A 20,000-nucleotide genomic window follows, 5' to 3' on the forward strand; every position below is an offset into this window, starting at 1 on the left:
GGGAGAGAGAAGAGAATGGAAGGAGAGAGGGGGGAGAGTAAAGGAGAGAGGGAGGGAGAGAGAAGAGAATGGAAGAAGAGATGGAGGGACAAAAAGTGAGAGAGAGGGAAGAAAGGATACAGAGGGAAAGAGTGAGAGAGGGAGATAGAGAAGGAGACGTCATAGGAGTGAGTGAATACGAGATAGAGAGAGGGGGGGAGAAAGGGAAGGGGAGAGTGAGATAAAAAAAGAAGGAGAGATATAATAACAGAAGAGGGAGGAGAAGGACAGTGAAAGAATAATGAAAGGAGGAGAAATGAGAATGATAGAAAGAAACATTTGAGAAAGAGAATAAGACAGAGGATAAGCAGTAGAAAGGAGGGATGTTGAATAGGTGACAGAAAAAGAGAGTGGAATTGACAAGAAAAATAAAGCCGTTACAAAAAGCCCTCAGAGTGTCAAGCTGAGTTCATGTGAAACTGTCAAATGTTTAAAATAAAATCCTCCTTTTAAAACCACATGTGCTGTCTGCAATACCAGATACTGATTCTCATATGATAGGAACCCAGAGAGAAATGAGGAAAGAAACATGGATCCAAAATGACAAGCCGCACCGCATTTTCTTGATCTTAAGCATGTACGCTTGTTCAACGGGAAATAAATGAACAGGGGCATTTGAGCCAAACTAGTGTGAGATATGGAGAACGAGTTAGTGTGAAGGCAGTGAAGAACGCAGCCAGCGTGTTCCAGAGAGCCAGTGCGAGTTTTAAAAGGACGTTCTCCATCTCGGAGATTTTGGATTCTGGCAAGTGATTTTTAACAACTCTCACTACTACAAAGCACTTTATTCCTTTAAAGCACTTAGTTCTTCTCCTCTCCTCTTTGCTTTATCCTTGTCTCTCTCCTCTCCTCTTTAACCCCTTGTGTGCCTCCACTCTCACCTGTTGGCTGAGCTCCAGCTGTCGGGCGTTTTTGGCGCCGGAGTCTCTCCGCTCTCTCTCAGCCTCCTCTCTCTTCAGCTGGGCCTGGCTCAGCAGGTACCGGAGCTCCCCACACACCTGAGCACACACACACACACACACACACACACACACATGAGTACACACAAACACACACACGCACACATGCACACACATAAACATGAGTACACACACAGATACACACACACACACAAACACACACACACGCTGACACACACACACTGAGCAGGCTAAGAATTCCTGCAGTCACCACTTCCGCTTTCAATGTCATCGTAACATGGGTGCATCTGTTGAAGAAGGCACCTGCTGAATGAGAGTTACCTCACCTCACCTCACCTCATCACACACTCAAACACACACTAACACACACTAACAAGAGATGACAATAACATCGGAATGGATCAAATCAAAATCACACACTTGTTCAAGCTATGTGCAATAAATATTAACCTGAGATACTTCTTCATCTATTCACTTTGTTACATTCATGAGGCAGACTCTTTCGCTGTTTCCTTCCTTGGAGATGTGCTAGTGATAACTCATCAGCGGGGCTTGAGTGCCACCTGGTGGCCATTTGGGGTAGTGTAGCTGTCACACTGTGCAGCATGTATGCGTGTGTGTGCGTGTGTGTGCGTGTGTGTGCGTGTGCGTGTGTGTGTGTGTATGTGTGCAGGTGGATTGGGAGCGGGTCGTGAGGCATGTGTGCACCCCGAGGGCGGCTCTCGTTTCTACCCCTGCGCTGGCTTCTGGCTTCCATCTGCACTCAGAGGCTCTGCAGATGGCAGGAAGCACCAGACAGCACCCAGACCTGGCCCTGACAAGGCCCTGATATCAGCTGGATCCCTCCTAGGGTCAGACGGTATCTGGGGCATGAGCTACTATTTCTGTTTTAGAGGTGTGTGTGTGTGTGTGTGTGTGTGTGTGTGTGTGTGTGTGTATGTGTGTGTGTGTGTGTGTGTGTGTGTTCAGTTCAAGAGGGGCAGAGAGGGTAAAGTCCCATCATGTGGGCCAGCAGGTGATGTGAAGGGTGAGGCAGAGACTGATGCAAACTCATCATCATCATCATCATCATCATCATCATCATCATCATCCTCACACAGTGAAACAAGATAGGCAAGAACTAATGAACACAGAAACTCATGTAGACAGACATGCAGGTGGCAAACAAGACGTGTATTTACAGAAGACGTGTTTTTACAGAAGCGAATGTGATGTGTGTTGTTTGTGTCACAGGGATTTGGTTTGTGAATGACCATTGACCGAGTGAAGCCTCATCCTCATGAGCTCATAACCAACGAGTGGATCCTATGTTTTCAACTTTCCACTAGACCACCAATTTAACAGAAGCGTGCCACAAAAATGGATACCACATCTGTTATGCTTTCAGTCGTGAGCTGAGACCACTACTGTGTAAGTAGGTGACTTGGGTATTGAAGCAAACATAAAGGTGTATTCGTTCATTCATTCATTCATTCTTCCGTCCGTCCGTCCATCCGTCCGTCCATCCATCCATCCATCCATCCACCCATCCACCCAACCACCAGCTCACTCACGAACGAACAAACGAACAAACGACTGCCAGGACAGCTCTGTTCACATACAATACCATTAATTGCATTAAAATTGCATTTGTGTCTTCACAAATAAACCTCAAGGAGAAGAAGAGTGGAAGACAAGACAAGATACGCAGGAGGAGAACAAGACCACACAACAAGTGACGCACAAGCTATACCTTGCTGTTGTCCGCCTCCTGATTGGTCAGTTTCCTGTAGGCCTCCTCCAGCTGGCCAGTCAGAGAGCTCCTTTCTCTGTCACCCCTCTCCATCAGTCCCTCCAGTTCAGCTACCCTCTGAGTCAGACTCCCCACCTACAGAGAGAGAGAGGGAGAGAGAGAGAGGGATGGAGGGAGAGAGAAAGAGTGATAAAGACAAAAAAGAGAGAGATTATTGTCTATGATTTATATACATATAGGAATATAGGAGAGAGTGACGCCTGAGAGAGTGAACTAGAGCGAGAGTGAAGCCTAAAAGAGTGAAATACAGAGAGAGTGAAATACAGAGAGATAAAATCCTGACTGATTGAATCAGAATGTGAAATAGAGAGACAGATTATTTGTTTTGAGTGAAGAGAGTGTGAACCTGAGAGAGTGAGGTAGAGTGAAGCACAGGGTCTGAAAACGCAAGGCTAAGACACAGTAAAATAACCTTTGACATCAATACAGGATTGGATGTACAAATACAAATAATTTGAAATGACTCATCCAAACTCCACTAACATTAAACAGGAGAGACAGAAACGCTCAGGAGACTACAGGAGTTACAAGTGGTACAAGACTATGCTTTGAATGAGTCCATGATATTCATCACTTTAAGCTAACAGTCCAACAGGAGGCCAATGTCTCACTGGTGTCCTGTGCCATGGCTACTCTGAGCAGCTGTAGAAATGATTACCAAGACAGAGAGAGGGAAAGATACTCTACTGGCTTGCACATTTTAATATTGCTGGCATGGGTAGAAATGAAACATCAAGTCATTTTTGTTCTGTTTGTTTGATCCTTCAGGTAGAAAGCACAAAAGGTGCATAGTTCTTATTTTAGACTGGGCTATTCAGCGTTTCCACGGTTATAAAATATCATGCCAGATGCCAGCATTTGAGAATGCCACCAAGAGCAAAGAGCATCCTTCTCAGAAGAGAAGAGTAAGGCCACTTCAAGGTGCTTTTTTGCCTCTAAGCTGACCTGTGCCACACATTTAAATCAAGACACAGCAGGATTTTCACGCTTTTTGTAGTCTTTTTTTGAGAAGTAACTTGTTTTTTTTTAATGATTATCCAAATTATTTTTTGGGTAGTATATGGACATGGGTATAAAAACAGGCAGATATTTAGCCCAGGCTATTTAGTATGTGCTTTTGTGATCCTGGCAACATTTTTAAATCACAGTGTGATAATGTGCACTCTCTTACACATCCCAAGAAAAACAGCTACAGTTATTTACAGTCGTCTGACCACATAATATGTAACTTTAGTATCTTAGAATGCAGCGCCTGCCAAGTGATCTAGGTGATTGCCAGAGGACATCTTCAGCAGACACAGGAGAATCTTACCAGTGTAGTAGCTCTCCATCTCCTCTAGAGGGCAGAAGTGTAGCAGAATACTGATGTGAAGAGAAAACTATGACAAATGTTTAATAATGAGTCATGATTGGAATGGCAAATAGTTTTGTCCTGAAAGGCCGAAATTCATTGAATTACTCGGAGCCTTGTCTGGGGAACTAATGCTGCCCGATTGTACGGTGGCCTGCTGAGGACATTCTTCTTTGTAGCTGCATGTGCAGTCTAGCGGATTTCCAAAGCAATTCATCAATGTCAGCTCACTGAAGTCCATTCAGAGCCTCTGCCGCAATGCCAGAACCCGGCAGAGGCGAGCCAGAGCCGTGTTCAAAGGCATCTTCCTGAACTGAGTTGGGAACACCTCAGCTACCATACACTCAGCTATGACAAATGTTTAATAATGAGTCATGATCTGTATAACGCCACAGGCCCTGCAAACACACATAACCTATGACAGAACGAACAGATGCAATCAATGGCTAACTTCACTCACTTCACCAACAGTAATGGCACTTAACATTGCTTTCAAATAGCAGAGATTTCTGTTCATTTACACATGCTGTCCCTCTTGTCCTTGCTATTCTAATCTCACTTTGTTGTAAAGGTCTTTCTGAAGAGCAAGACAGACCTCCGGTCCAAAGGAGAACACAATACACCAAAGGTCACAACTCATTAGCCTTTCATGCTATGCTTCAGTCAGAGAATGAAGTTTCTAACTAAAATACTTGAAGTGTCATTGAAAAGTGCATGTTATGTGAGTTATGTGAGTGTGGTTGTTAGTGTGGTTGTGTGTATGCATGCGTGGGTATGAATATAGAGTTAGTCAGTGTTTGAGGTTAGTGTGTGTTGTGTGTGTGTGTGTGTGTGTGTGTGTGTGTGTGTGTGTGTGTGTGTGTGTGTGTGTGTGTGTGTGTGTGTATGAATGTGTCTTTGACGTGTGTGCGTGTATCTGTGTGTATGTATGTGTAGTCAGTGAGTGTGTGTGTGTGTGTAGTTAGTGGGTGTGTGTTGTGTGTGTGAGCGTGCATGTATGTATGTGTAGTAAGTGAGTGAGTGTGTATGTGTGTATTTGTAGTCGGTTAGTGTGTGATGTGTGTGTATGTGTGTGAGCCCCACCGTCTGGGCCAGCTCCTCCTTCTCCTTGTTGGCCTGGTGTCGTGCAGCGTCTCTGGCCTGGGCGATCCTCTGCTGCTGGGCCTCCAGCTCCTGCTCCAGACGCTCCCTCTGACGAGCCAGCTCGCTCCGCACCTGCTCACACTGCACCACAGCCTGGGAGGGGAAGCACACACACACACACACACACACACAAACGAATGACACACACACACATACTGAAAAGTTTACTTAACATAAGTGTATTTATCAAGACAAGGCATTTTATTCAAAGTGTCAAATTATTAGTTATTCTAAGTTATTCGGTTGGCTAACCACTAAGTTATTAAGATACATAATGGAATAAACTAAGTTATTCACATTAAGTATAGAACCCAGGTCTTTTAGAATACTATTATGAATACATCAAACATATCATTCAAAGTAAGCCTGAGAATATAATTCAACAAACCAATCAGACAAATCGTTTTACAAGAAGCCTATGCAGTTTTTATGGAAATCTGGATATATCAGCAGGTCATGGATATTATTGAATAAATGTGTTAGACCACATCAAGGCCAAGCAATGCAGTGTTCTTTCTTGTTTCTTTGTACAGCCAACAGGTGGCGCCATAACACAAAGACTGTCTCAGAGGTGCCCTTCATCTTCACTGCGTCTGTTTGCATCTAAGGGCTTGTATGTGCCAATTAAGATGCTCAACCACCTTATGGAAGTGGGGATATCCCCATTACTGTTAAATCTAAAGCTGCTTTAAGTGATAACTATATTGTCCAACGCAATCTACCCTCCGACATCCAAAGTAATTGCTATTTTAGAGATGCCCGTCTTTAGGAATCTTACTGACTGGTTAATACAATTTCAAAGTGTATAACATTTCAGGAGATGATGGAACCAAGGATTAGCCAACACAATTTCTATTTCACTCATATTCACTAGAATTTGTATTGTTTTCTCAACTGTTAACAGTCAAGATCTGTCTAGATGTGATTAAACGTGTGTTACTCTCAAGACATCCCTTTACATTAAAATCATTATTTTTTGTAAATCTTTTGATTCTTTTAAAGTGAGAGACCTGAGATAAGTGATTTTAAATGGTCTGTGTGTGGTTATCTCTATCTTCTGTATAAGGTGATTTGAAATGGCATGCGTCTGCTTACTTCCTGTCTTCTCTATTAAAATCAATATAGTTTAAATAGTTCACGTGTGCTTGCCTGTGTCTTCTCCAGGTTGGCCTCCTCGGCCATTGCCACAGCCTGCTTCACCTGCTGGTAGGAGCTCCACTCCCTCTGCTGGGCCTCAGCCTGGCTGGCTCGCAGGGTACACAGCACTGTCATCAGCTCATCACGCTCTCTAAGAAACACACACACGCACACACACACGCACACACACGCACGCGCATGCACACGCACAGATAAACACACACACACACACACACACACACACAAACATGCAATTTCCATGAGCTGCCAAAGAAATTCATGCAAATCCAAAAAAAAAAAAAACACCGAAGAAGGAAGGTGCTCACTTGACAACCCAAGTGAAATGCTTACGAAAGCATCTTTGTTGTTACATATTGTTAAGTATTGGTATAATGGTTGCAGTGCACCCCGTTGTAAAAATGCTTAGGCTAGGTTGTTGGGTATGAGTACTTGCATAAGTGGTTTGGCCGCTATTGCACGCCCCAACCCATAACACGAGTAAACTAGCATCTTTTACTGTGTATAACTTAATGTAGATTTAATGACCCTTTTATCTACATCTGTCCGCTTCTTCAATTACTGAGACAATTACAGATCTAATTGATATGCATCAATGTTTCTTTTTCACCTTGCCATTGGCTATACTGATTAATTCACCAGTCTCAAATTCTCAAGAGGGGGAATAATTGATTTACGATACAAGTGGTAACCTTAAGATATACGAAGGCTAACATTCAATGACTTCAATCAATTAGAAAACGTAATCAATTAGCATTAGTCTGATTAACAAATGTAGCCATAAAATGAATAGTGTCAAATGCTCTCTTCCATATGGGCCATTCTACCGAATTGGTGCAAAGTCAGGTCGGAAATATTTAGATTTTTTTTATGTTTTATTCCCAAAACTTTCTCCGTATGTATATTGTACCATATCTAAAGTACACTTATCTAGTAAAAGAACAGTCAATTTTTATATTGTATTTTCAGAATGTGTTGGAATGTTTTTCCTCTTCCAAAAATTGTCACTACCGAAACATCACATTTACTATAGTAAAAAAGTATTATTATTGACCTGTTCAGATTGTGTTTCCTTCCCTTCTCTGAAGAGTATTTTTACAAATATTTCTTAAAGGTTTTCACAATGAAATCCATAAAAATTAATTTTTTACCAAATTTTCAAGTTCAATTTATACAATTCATCAAAATCTAAGTGCAATATTTCTTTGTAAAATGCAAAATACTGATCATATTGATTCCAGAGTTGTTAATTGATGAAATTGAACATACATTAATCCAATCAGTATCATAACATTTTAGTTGATTACTCAATATACTTAATTTTTTACAAAACATCCTGTGTTTCGGTAGTGCTGCACTGTTTCGGTAGTGACATCCAGTGTTTCGGTAGTGACTGCACTGTTGGATGGATGTTCATTTCTCTCCCAAAATCTTCCAAAAGGTGCTCTGGGCCGCCCTTTAGTCCACACAACACATTTATTTAAAAATTATGGGATTGAACTACTTACCATTTCATTTTGTCACTACTGAAATCATCAGGTCACTACCATATGTTTCGGTAGTGACTGTTTCGGTAGTGACAATTCTAGCTAACTTTAAGCATAAATAAAGAATTCTAACAAGCACACGGCATGCAAACACATCTTTGAAGAGGTGAACACACATACAAACATAAGATTTTCCATGAAACCCCAAAAGGTTTACTTAATTGAAGAAAACATGCGTTTCGGTAGTGACAATTCTTAAGGTTACACGTCGATTTTCAGACTTTGGAACACATTTATATAAAAACTATGGGATTTAGCTACTTACCATTCAACCATGAGGGTCAGAGATGCAGTGTCACTGCATGGTCAAAAATGCAGAGTCGTGGCTAAAACACAGGCTCAGCCAATGGACTAAAACTCTTGTGTTTCGGTAGTGACATGAAAACTAGGGACATGATTTTTTGAGTATAGAAAATTGATTTAAAAATTAAACCCACAATAAATCTAAATATTCCAAGTTCTGTTTCAACCCAATCATAAAGATCCTTGAAATTAAATCATTGAAAAAAATCTAAAAAAATTGAAAAGTGTTATTTAAAGGCATTGAAATTTAGATGTCAGGGTTGGGGACAGCTACTTCCCAATAGAAAGTACCCTATAAATGATGATTTTGTATATATTTAGCTTATCACTATCTCATGTAATGCATTGGGTTTATATAGACCATAACATTTTCTAATTAAATATCTATGCCTTAATACCTAATTGTTTTGTAAATAGTTTTTATTGTTGAGGGACTGCATATTACACGAATTCGGTAGAATGGCCCATATATTTCACCCACATCCCTATTTCTGTCACTGTGCTTTATTGGAACTCACTGTTTAACCACCATTATAATTACACATTTATAAGTAGGAAACTACCATGATCAACATATGGCTACGATATGTGCTAAAAATGTATATAAAGCAGGCATACACACAACACACACACACACAGTTCATGCAAACACATAAAAAACAGTGTGCTCACTTTGTGACCCTCTCGATGGCCTGAGTGTGAACATTGGTGTGTGTCTCCGCCAGGACGGCCTCGTGCTGTGCACACCGCAGACAGAGCCCCCCCACCTGTGGCTGACCCGCCGACGCCGCCATCATAGTCTCACGGTGCCGCAGGCGACCTTTGACCTCCTCACACTCCCTCTGGGAGGTCGCCAGATCCTTTCTGGTGACACAGGAAGTGATTAAAGGTTATCTTCCCCTGAGTCAGTCTTAGGGCATTGACATTATGTGCACAAAACTGGACAAGAAAATCATACAACATTTACAAATCATCATACTACATTTTGTGTGTGTGTGTGTGTGTGTGTGTGTGTGTGTGTGTGTGTGTGTGTGTGTGTGTGTGTGTGTGTGTGTGTGTGTGTGTGTGTGTGTGTGTGTGTGTGTGTGTGTGTGTGTGTGTGTGTGTGTGTGTGTGTGTGTTTCTTAACACCCCATACAGATGGGTTGCTACTGCACACCAAGGTCGTAGGTTCAAGGCCCAAGGTGAAACGGATCACACTTACTTCAGTGACATCACTTGCGCCTCCAGAGTCTTCAGCTGAGCCTGATAGAGAACCTTCAGCTGTTCCTAATGCACACCATAGACGCATAGGCGCACACACACACGCACACACACACACACACACACACAGAGCATGTAAGAAAACTCAGAAGAAGCACATAACAAAAACACAATTAAAAATCACCTTCTAAATAACATTTCACGTGTAATCTTCCATACCAGCTCTTTCCGCCACTTGTCCTCTTCCGCGGAGTGAACGGTTCTGGGGACGGGTTTGGGTTTCATGGTCCTCTCTGGACTACTCAACAGGGTCACAGGGTTTATCTGCAGAAAGACACCCCAATAACGCTGTTAAGAATTAAGCTAAGCAACAGAAATGTGCCAACAATTTATCTGAGCTTGACTACCCAAATATACATATGAAGGACATTACGACCTAAAATTAATGACTGTAAGTCAGCAGCAAATCAATGCAGACTAAACTACTGCTGAAGATGGTTTGAGGCGTGAAATCTATATATTTTGTTTTAACTTTATTACGTAGCTTTGTTTGTGCTGCTAATCAGTAATTCTATGTTCAATATTCTATGTTCTGTATGGCACTATAGTCCTCAGCAGTCTCAGCACTCACAGTGCCATCTGATATGGTGTGCTCCTTCAGGCTCTCCTCCACCACTTTGGATTTGAGCTCCCCGTGAAGCCTCTCATTCTCAACAATCACCACCCGCACTCGCTGTTTCATGCCCAAGAGCTCCTCCTGTAAACACACACACACACACACACACACACACACACACACACACACAGAATTAGGCTGATTTTGTTTTGTGATGATTAAATGATTAAGTTCAACTACATTACATGGTGGGTCAGTGTTTCCCCTAGGTTTACAGCTTAGGGGGGGGGGAGGGGGACGGCGGCAGGGGCGCGGCGCGATGCACCGCGGCGGCGCGATGCACCGCGGCGGCGGACACGGACACAAACACTTAAATGAATTATGATGTTCATGTGTTTCTTTGAATGACAGCAGTCAATAAGTATAATTTTACATGTTTTATGGTAAAGGTAACCTTAAATGACTTATTTTGTGATCTGGCGCTATATTTATAAAAAAAAAAAATTTTTTTTTTTTTTTTTTTTTTTTTTACTTGACCTTCCAGGGGGGGCGGGCGGGGCCGTTGGGGGGGCGGGCCGCCACCCTAATATCATTGTAGGGGAAACACTGTGGGTGGATATGTCTGTTTGTAAATCAGAATGGCCCATAACCCACTCCACTTGGAATGGGTTCAGCCAGGGATCCTCTCTGTAAGCTTGTGTGGTACACAACACACACAGTGGCAGAGTAAAAAGGGCAGCCCTGTCAGGACCTTAAGGCTGGCCATCTCTCATTCGGCCAAAGTCATTCACCCATCGAACACACCTTACAGAAGTTGACCTCCGCTTCCAGGTGGCGAATGTAATCGGACTGATTGTGAATGATAGGCACTAGATCTTGCATGGCTGGCAACTCGCCTTTCAACTTCTCAGGAGACTTCTGCCAGACAGAAGGAGAAAGTTCAAGACAGGCTATCAGCAATTGTAAACGAAGACTGAGCATAGACACAACTGACATGTATGTGTAAAGGTTAGTCCCCAAAGCCTTTGCCAAGGGTTTACAATTCCCAAATCAATTGTAATCTTCATTATGGACTTACGGGGCTTCGACCTCTGACATTTCAATTAAAGGATTGGGCAAAAGATGTTTCAGTACCTTGGGCGTTGATTTTCTTTTCGATGGAGTGATATTGACTGTTTCTCTTGGTTGTTTTTGCAGAAGCGACCGCAGCTGAGATACTGCAACGGGAGAGCATAGGGCTGAGCCTTGAACTTGCTTTTGCTAAATGTAACACCAAGTATAATCTCCACAGCCTGTACCTGATCAAGTGACTGTTTCACTGTAGTCAGACCTTTGACTGTTCCTACCTGCATCACTCTCCTGTAATTGATGGGTTGAATCGTCGTCGGCAGTGCAGTCTGCATCTGGGTCTGCCTGCCTATCTACACCCTCTGACTCCGAACTTCGGTCCAAAATACTGCTAAGTTGTTGGATGCTGCGGTTAGCTTTTTCTGTGAAATCAAGCAGTGTATTTGGGATTGTTACAGTATCTGGCGCAAAATATTTGTTCGAAACACTAGCCTTAAGTGGGATCATGTATTCTTCATGTCCACGGTTTGTAGCTAACTTACAAATGTCATTCATCAGTGGAAGTGATTGATAGCGTAACGTATCTAGCTACAACTTAGTTTCATTTGTGAGACTTGCTGAACAGCAACTGTTGTTAATGAGCGTAATTCGATTATGTGTCGTGCATATCAATTAATAATGCATGGTGTATGAAGTTTCACCGCTGTGCAATCACCGAGCAGAGGTAACTTAATCAAACTGTTTGAGTATGCTAGCCAACTGTCATCACCTCGTAGTTTTCTCTGATACGTTCCCAACTCCTCATCCTCGTCTGAATCGGGAGATGGCATAGTCGACTATCTAGAAGGTAGCATATATAACCCTTTTGTGTGAATGACTTCACCTCTACGTGAGATGCAATATTTTAAAGCACAGGGAAAAGTCTGCATCTACACATTGGGTCCCTTGCTTGTCCACTCAGATGTCCTCAACGGTTGCAACGTAACTAGTCACAAACTTCCGTAAACGCAACATAGATTTATGGGATTTGAAGTTCTCCATGCGTCCCTTCCTCGACAGTCAGCTCAGGAGGGAGAATAAAAAACTACAAGCCACAAATCCGGGCCAGTTGCCAAGAACGCGAGGTCGGCTTTCAAATGTGGAAATAATACTTTGTTGAAATATTTTCAGGAACGCACGGACAATAACGTCGAAAAGTAACTGCACATATTTATTATTAGGAGAAAAAATGTTTTACATTATTCAACTGTATAAATCTAATTAGGCGACGTTACATGCCAATCACAACGCGAGTGCACGCCCATATGGCCGTGTTGGAAGTGTAGACGCAGGCGGTGGGGATGTCCTAGTTGCCTCAATCTAGCTTGCTTGCAGTCACCGCTATTTGCTAGGAATAACGTTATTGCTGGGCAACTGAGACAATTATCAGACCGACGCACTGTAGGACTGGGTTGGGCATTGGGAACACGCTGGATATAGCCTATAGCTGAAGAAAAGCGAGGATATTTGTGTGAAAAAGAGGGGTGAGTACATACAAAAGTAATTTGATGAAACAAGTATAGCGCATATTGAATTTGGAACATTCACATCAGGGCGGTTAGCTTACACACAAACTGGCAACTGGATTTATCAGATGTGGCAGTATGTTTTTCAAAGTCTTTCAGACCTCTTTAAAAGCAAAAACCGTACTTGCCAGTATAAGCTAATGTCAGATAATTTGTGGACATTTTAACACATTTCGTTATTAATGCATATTACCTATTCTTATAGCCTACTTAGGAAAAGGATTCCATAGCCTCTAGCCTCGCCGAAATGTAGCCTATCCTGCCATGTCAACAACATGGGGCTTGCTACAAGGTAACAAAAGTGTGTATTGTCAGTAGCCGTCTGCAGAAGCAATAGGCCAATCATTCATGACAGCTCGCCTACAGCCTCAATTGTTACATTGTAACATAACTCAGAATCTAAATCAATGAGCCTATTTCGAATGAGTCAGTTTGCCGTTTTGTAATTGAAAGGCAGATTTTTCATTTAAACCAATTCACCGGGAAATGCAATTGCGATGATTTATAAAGGTATGATAACTATCACATTCGGTCTGTCGAAATGTGAGAACGTGTGAGTCTTTCTTCATTGTGCCAAGAAGCCGGCTTCTTTCACAGACTCAGAGCCAAAACCCCATCCCTCGACAAAGGCTTCGAATCACGAGAATCATAAAAATACACGTAGCCTGCGCATCCTGTCGAAACACATGGAAGTAGGTTAATCGGTCAAAATGGTCCTTTGAAAGACAAGCTGATGGAAATAGACCACATTGATCGCATGGTCGGGACAGAGCAAAGGGGGCTTTGTTTTGATGGAGTACGGGGCTAGCATGCAATCTTTGATCAATTTCTAACAGCTTTTATTTTCAATGGGCGGGTATTGCACGACTAAAAACTGCAGGGTAATGTTATTTATGACTGGTACAACCTGATCCAGATCCAGAAACATAATTTTGATCGGGAACCACATTAGCAGAAAACGGTACGAGCGGAGAAGGTCATAGAACGAGCAATTGACTGCACCCTCTTCACCCTATGCCAAATGATACGTCTGCATCGAGGATTGCAGTAGTCTACGATAACTACTGGAACATCCTTCAAGGGATAGCCTTCAACTTAAATGTATCCACATCGCCATTCATTTGTTTCATTTTTGTTGCCAGTAGTAGCCTAGATAGTGGGGAATCAAGATAATTACTGTGCTGCAGCTCTCGGAAGACCACGACGATGTCATTTTGGATCTAGGCTCTAGTCTACAAATCAAATTGAAGTTTGGACAACTACAGGTCATGTTCAAACTCCCATTTATGTCTAAAGGGCTTTTGGCCGTTGTTTAGATTTAACGAAGTAGCGGGATGAAATAGCCCAAATGGCCGTTTCTCTTGGAGAGTGCAGTCTCCTCCTCCAAGAGGAACTCAACTTCTGGGCTCTGTGCCACTGTTAATCGTAGACAGAGCTCTCCCTTTCTCTCTCTCTCTCTCTCTCTCTCTCTCTCTCTCTTCCCCACCGCAGTCTTTACAGATCACAACTGCATTTTTTGGAAGTCTGTTTTTTGGTTTCTGGAAACAGATTCACTTGTCTACTATATGATTGATCTTTAACAGATTCACTTGTCTACTATATGATTGATCTTTTTTGCTCTTCAAGAAGTAACCATTAGTTCAGAAGCAAAAAAAAGTTGGTGTAGATCTGTTTGTTGACATAATCTTATAGGGCTTGCATGCCAACAGGAAGCTAAAGTTCTCTTAAGGCATATTGTTCCTTAGAACAATGGCTCGACCTACAGCAAGCCTACAACACCAGCTGTTGTTTTGCTCGTAGTCATTAGTTTGTATTTTCTCAAAAAAAGCTGTTATGTGATCTAGCAGTGAAAGCATGAAGTTGTTTTCAGATCTTTTTCTCCTGCTTCAGGAGTCTCTCACTTGTCCAACCCAGGGAGGGATCTCAGTCGTATTTTGCAGACGGAGTGTGTTATAAAATAACATCATTGGGAGAGCCTACTATGTCACACACAGCTGTTTTGGGTGTAACAATATTTCCCTTGCTGTTTTCCACATATTTTTATTTGAGTGAATTTGTATCGCAGCCTCCTTTTTCCCTATCTGCCCCCTGTAGTAAAGGCTATTGTTTTTTTTTTCCAACAGTAAAAGATATTTTTGTTCAACAAAGAACATTAACTGCAGAGGAGTGGCTCAGGATTATTAGTAGAAGTAGCACCATTGTTTTTGTGTTTGCACAGGATATATTGTTTCTTTATTGGTTCAGTATTCTACTGTTTTCCAGGATTCATAAAACATGAAATAGATGACCAGACACACAGTTTATGGCTGTCATTAAATAACCGTAAGTCCATGAATCAAAGCAAGATATGGCCATAAGAACGAAAGAGAAGGCACCAGAGAGATTTGGTCATGGATGGGCAGACAAACAAAAAATAGAGGAAATGAGAGAGGAGGAAGGAGGAGGAAGGGAGTGCATTTTTGTCTCCAGGCTTTGGTGATCCCCATGATAAATAAACCATCAGATGGCATCACTTCCTGTGATGGTCCGACTCACAGGATCGTCTCCCTTAGCTCTTCCTCGTGTCAGAGCCTGGCTGATTGGATTGCTTACATGAGTCTGATTACATCAGTATAGGCTGCAGTATACAGGCAGTTGACATAATTGTAGCGTTATAACATTTAAATGAAACCTTTGAAAGGTAATTCATTTGACTAATCTTTGTGCTTGTTTCTATGGGGTTTAGGCCTTGGGGCGTAGTCATCTTATGAGCTACTCCTAAGGCACTATCATTTTTTAATATACTTTCTTTAAACGTTAGAATAAACCCCTCCTTCACTTATGCGCTCTCTGGCTGACACGTCTTAGAGTACATATTCATCAGTTCTACGGCTCGACTTGATCCCTGGGGAAATCCCAGCAAATAAGGAATACATAAGAAATAAGGACAGGGTTGGCGTTAGAACCAAACGTCCAAGGGGCGCACCGAATTACTGGCAACGTAGTGGTGGGCAGTGAAAGTGTTATCATTCTGTGGTTTGCTCCCCGGGAGAAAATGTTACAAAGAAAAAAACACAAAAAAGTGCATTCTTGTTGTAGTCTTGACAAGAATCTGACTATAAACACAGGGATAGATGAACATTTACTTTACCTTAAAAAGCTGAAAGAGTTGGTGAAGCTGGGCTCAACATTGTGCTGTCTGTCAGCTTTGGCGGTGGCCTAGCACTAATATATAGCATTTCTTCTAAAACACGCTGTAAGTGTTAACATTTGTTATTAACATCAATAACAGTGTTACTTTACAGCCTTGTAATTACTTTACGGCGTAGGAGGAAATAGCCGTTATGCGAGTGATCTGAATGAAGTGAGCAGCTGAACTGGTCAGTGTCCGGATCGTTCCAGATGTCTGTTTCCTGTAGAGTGAGGTCATTCTCAGGACAGAGCGACTCTGTGCTGCCCACTCACTCCCATGCAGTAGGCTAGCCAGCTAATATGTCCACTCACTCCCATGCAGTAGGCTAGCCAGCTAATCTGGCTGCACAGTCACATATGCTTGCTTAGTTAGTGAGACAGGAGCAGGAGGTGACAGAGGGACCAGGAGGTGTCAGAGGGAGCAGGAGGTGACAGAGGGAGCAGGAGGTGTCAGAGGGACCAGGAGGTGTCAGAGGGAGCAGGAGGTGTCAGAGGGAGCAGGAGATGTCAGAGGGAACAGGAGGTGTCAGAGGGACCAGGAGATGTCAGAGGGAGCAGGAGATGTCAGAGGGAGCAGGAGGTGTCAGAGGGAGCAGGAGGTGTCAGAGGGAGCTGTGGTCTATACTGAAGGCTGTGGTCTATAGGCTGAGGCAAGTAGAGAGTGGAGATAGGAGGCTATGACATAATCTAGACACACCAGACAGTGCAAAACGATACACAGACAAATGGAATGTGTGTCAGGCAAAGACAGGAAAAAAATTAGGAAACAGAGAAGGTTATTTACAGTCCCACAAGGCAGTAAGGAATGATCTGCAGGCTTCATAGAGAAATGCAAGCTAGGGTGGTCATAGAACAATGAGGTTAAGACCATTCGTCTTGGTGTCGAGCTTCACTAATCAAGTTATGTTTTCATGCATTTGGCAGAAATGGGTGGGTGAGGGAACAGCCTTTGGGGAATATGTTTGGCAAAGTGCACAATGTAGGTCAGTGGCGCACTCATGCGCCGTTGGTCTGCCCCAGGGCCCTTGCCACATGGCTGCCCAACAGGGACTTCTCCTCCAAGAAAAGATGTCACCACGTTCAGAGGCGCTAAAAACACTCAGTCAGTTATGAGGCAGTCATCAGTAACTCACCGAGCATGCATGCTTCGTGACGCAAGGCTTCTCACACATGCTCAGTGTTTATTTGCATATATACTGTAGGTCACATGAGATTCATATGGGTCGATGAACCCACATGTTATTCCGTCCGCATTGTAGACGGCATCTTTACATTAATGTAAGCTTCTGCATTAAGGGATGGATTAGTTGAGGGTTTTGTGTTTCAGGCACCATGTGCTCCTACATTGATTTGATGAGCATGCTGTCTAGTTCGGTGGTTGAGCCATATGGTATTTTTGTTTTTTTTGCTGCTCCAGCAAATTTTGCTTATGTTGCCATTCTTCATCTCGCTCTCTCCCTGAACAGGCAGTAGCAATGGACGGCAGTCCTCATGAAAGTGCCGATTTTGCATAATCAGAAAAACAGCACCTCCATTTTTGGGCTCCATTTTACAGCCATTGCTCACTGTGACGTTTATAAAGTCTATGAATACGTTTAGTCTTTTATCAGGATTATTGGCAGTGAATACTAGATTTAGGGCTCAAAACAGACTGAGATGCTAGGTGTCAGATGACAGGTACACTATTTTATTGCTTATATACAGTCACTTAGTTGCTAGTCAGTACAGACAAAGGTTGAATTACCGCTATATAACATAATTAGAACATAATTCATGATGACAATATTCAGCTTTATCTTATCTAGTTTAGAGTTATTAGAATTCTGAATAGAATTACATTTAGTTTTGTTTTTTTCTCCGTTGGCAATGCCCTTGAAAAGCATACTGATAATCCACATGAAAACCATACTACGCTCGTGTGTGTTTTTGGCCACCTCAGGAGATGCTCTGTGCTTAATTATTGCACAGTAGGGATTGACACAGAGAGAATGTCCCGCTTGGTTTGCATCAGTACAAATCGATTCATGTTTTTGCCATCTTGGAATTAGACAAAGCTCACAGGAAATATACCAGCATCCATTGAAGTACAGCTAATTAGTAATAGACTGCACTGTGATTGGGGAGGCATTGGCTGATGCGGACTCTTCGCCAGATGGGAAGCTGATGATGTCGTGACATCGTTATGCTATTTAACGATGCATGAAGCCCTTTTGTCATCCTGTTAGCCACATATCAAGTAATGGAAGACATAAAGATAACAAAGGCTGCAAGGATGTGAGTGACTTACATTCAGTGAAGTATGTTGATGTTGCTGAGGTAGTATTCTGCATTAAACATGTCGTTTCTAGGCCACTGCCTCTTTGTGATGTTTGGATTTTTCCTGGGCCTTTCAGAAGCAGGTTTGTCGGTCAGCAGAGCTGAAAGTCTAGGAGGACAATGTATCCTTCCAACTGGCAGCCATTGTTCTCTCTGCTGCAAGGGCTGGTGTCCCTAGGGGGTACTTGTGAAATGGCACAAAAATATCCCAGTGAAAACAGACAATTTTTTTTTTTGGTTGTGGAAACTTGCGAAAAACCGTGACATCACAGCTTTCGGTGGGGTTATCTTTAGAGTGTCGCTTCAATATGGATGCAGTTTTTCGGAGTCAAAGCCGCTGTCTGTGAGAATGCTTTCCTGGTGTTTTGGCACTACAAAAAAAAGACAAACTCTCCAGGAGTAGCATAGGACATGTTTGTGTTTGTGTCACACATGCAAAATCAAACGGAAAGGCACACTGATCTTTTATGCTAGGTTGCTCAAAGGATAGAAAAGAAAGAAAGAAACTAGGCCATCTTGGTGCAGACGTCAAAGTCAATTGTCTGACTGCTCAGACAAAAGACAGGAGCTGTAGAATCTCTGAGACATAATCAGCTCCATACCTCCCCTCTGTCTCTCTCTCTCTCTTCCCCTCTCTTTGTCTCTCTCTCTTTCTCTCTCCTCTGCTCCCCCCTCTTCCCCTCTGGCTCATTGCTTTTTTTATCTTCCAGATCTCCCACTAATATTCAAATCTTCATGCATTTTTTAAAAGGATAATGATCACGCTTTGTTATTCAGGTTGTGCTAATCAGAAGCATTGCGCTTGGGAATGATGGTGGAGACTTTGACAGCCTCAAGGTTTTTTGGTTCTCTCAGATCTATTTTAGGAGCTGTGGATTCATTTGATTGGTCGATAATGGCTTTTAGTGGGGAATTGAGACGTCTGCTGCTGCAGACAAAGGAGCAGACTAACGCACATGGAAAAACCACTCCGAGAAGTCACAAGTCACAGCAGAGAAACGGACCTAGTCATGTGCAGCATTGCATCAGCATCTTCATTGTCACCATGGCAGCGGAATGATTACCCTTTGAGGGGAGGCGGTGAAGGATGATAGATGTCAAATCCTTTGCCATGTCAGCAATTCATGGAGAATGCATATTTATAAGGAGAGATTTGATTTTAGTTTGATTTTGGGAGTGCTAGGGGCTTTGTAGCAAGTTGAATAAATGTCTGTCACACCTTTCTAGTTAAATAAATGTGTGACATATTTAATAAATCCATCTTGAATAAAGGTCTTTGTGAATCTAAAATTCTGTCTGCATTCCTATTGTGTAACCTTGGAGCCAGCTAAAGGGTTTTTACTGCTGTAGACAGAGGTGCGCCACGGGGGGCGAGATCAGCCCAGTACAGAACATTAGCCCGTGGGACGCTTCAAAACCGAGTCCAATGCACATTTCAACAGAACCATTCAATTTAATGCACAGTTCTGTGGCCGGTGAGAAGTGAGAACAATGAGGTCTGAAGATAAGTATTGACACAGTCCACAATAGCATCCTGGATTAGACGTGGTTCTCTAATGACATACAGTACTAAAACGGTCCTCCGTTGGCCTCATGGACAAGAGCTGGGCTGCGACTCTGAGACAAATTTTCTCTGGTTTTTAAACATCCCACTATTTCATGGCAGTCATGCAAACCCCCATGAGATTGAATCGTTTGTTTCTATAGTCCTTTCAGTCTACAGACGGAGAGGGCAGAATCCCCAGCAGGGCCATCACAGATTGTGTGTAGCAGGTAACCAGGTAACCAGGTAACCTCCAGACATCTGAAAG

The 20,000-nt window shown here is 42.6% G+C and overlaps 2 protein-coding genes across 6 annotated transcripts in view; one reads left to right on the forward strand and one right to left on the reverse strand.

Annotated features, from left to right (window-relative positions):
• sdccag8 (SHH signaling and ciliogenesis regulator sdccag8) overlaps positions 1-12,050 on the reverse strand; it is a gene marked incomplete at its 3' end in the record, with an annotated part of 65,614 nt that extends 53,564 nt beyond the window's left edge. Inside the window, exons 1-12 of the mRNA XM_080849363.1 lie at positions 11,907-12,050; positions 11,416-11,559; positions 11,204-11,286; positions 10,874-10,987; positions 10,085-10,210; positions 9,673-9,777; positions 9,455-9,519; positions 8,923-9,114; positions 6,395-6,533; positions 5,186-5,338; positions 2,692-2,826; positions 921-1,037 (exon numbers count right to left, since the gene is read on the reverse strand). Of these exons, the coding sequence (XP_080705489.1) occupies positions 921-1,037; positions 2,692-2,826; positions 5,186-5,338; positions 6,395-6,533; positions 8,923-9,114; positions 9,455-9,519; positions 9,673-9,777; positions 10,085-10,210; positions 10,874-10,987; positions 11,204-11,286; positions 11,416-11,559; positions 11,907-11,967 (1,434 nt within the window). The 5' untranslated portion in view covers positions 11,968-12,050. The remainder of the gene's footprint in view (positions 1-920; positions 1,038-2,691; positions 2,827-5,185; positions 5,339-6,394; positions 6,534-8,922; positions 9,115-9,454; positions 9,520-9,672; positions 9,778-10,084; positions 10,211-10,873; positions 10,988-11,203; positions 11,287-11,415; positions 11,560-11,906) is intronic.
• A 493-nt stretch (positions 12,051-12,543) lies between these two features.
• The window catches only part of cep170aa (centrosomal protein 170Aa), a 63,027-nt gene continuing 55,570 nt past the window's right edge, over positions 12,544-20,000 (forward strand). For all 5 annotated transcript variants that reach the window (XM_080848445.1, XM_080848446.1, XM_080848447.1 and 2 more), the window contains exon 1: positions 12,544-12,660. The gene's annotated coding sequence lies outside the window, so the exon portion shown is untranslated. The remainder of the gene's footprint in view (positions 12,661-20,000) is intronic.

This window comes from Sprattus sprattus (assembly GCF_963457725.1).
Source record: "Sprattus sprattus genome assembly, chromosome: 12".
Lineage (NCBI taxonomy): Eukaryota > Metazoa > Chordata > Actinopteri > Clupeiformes > Clupeidae > Sprattus > Sprattus sprattus.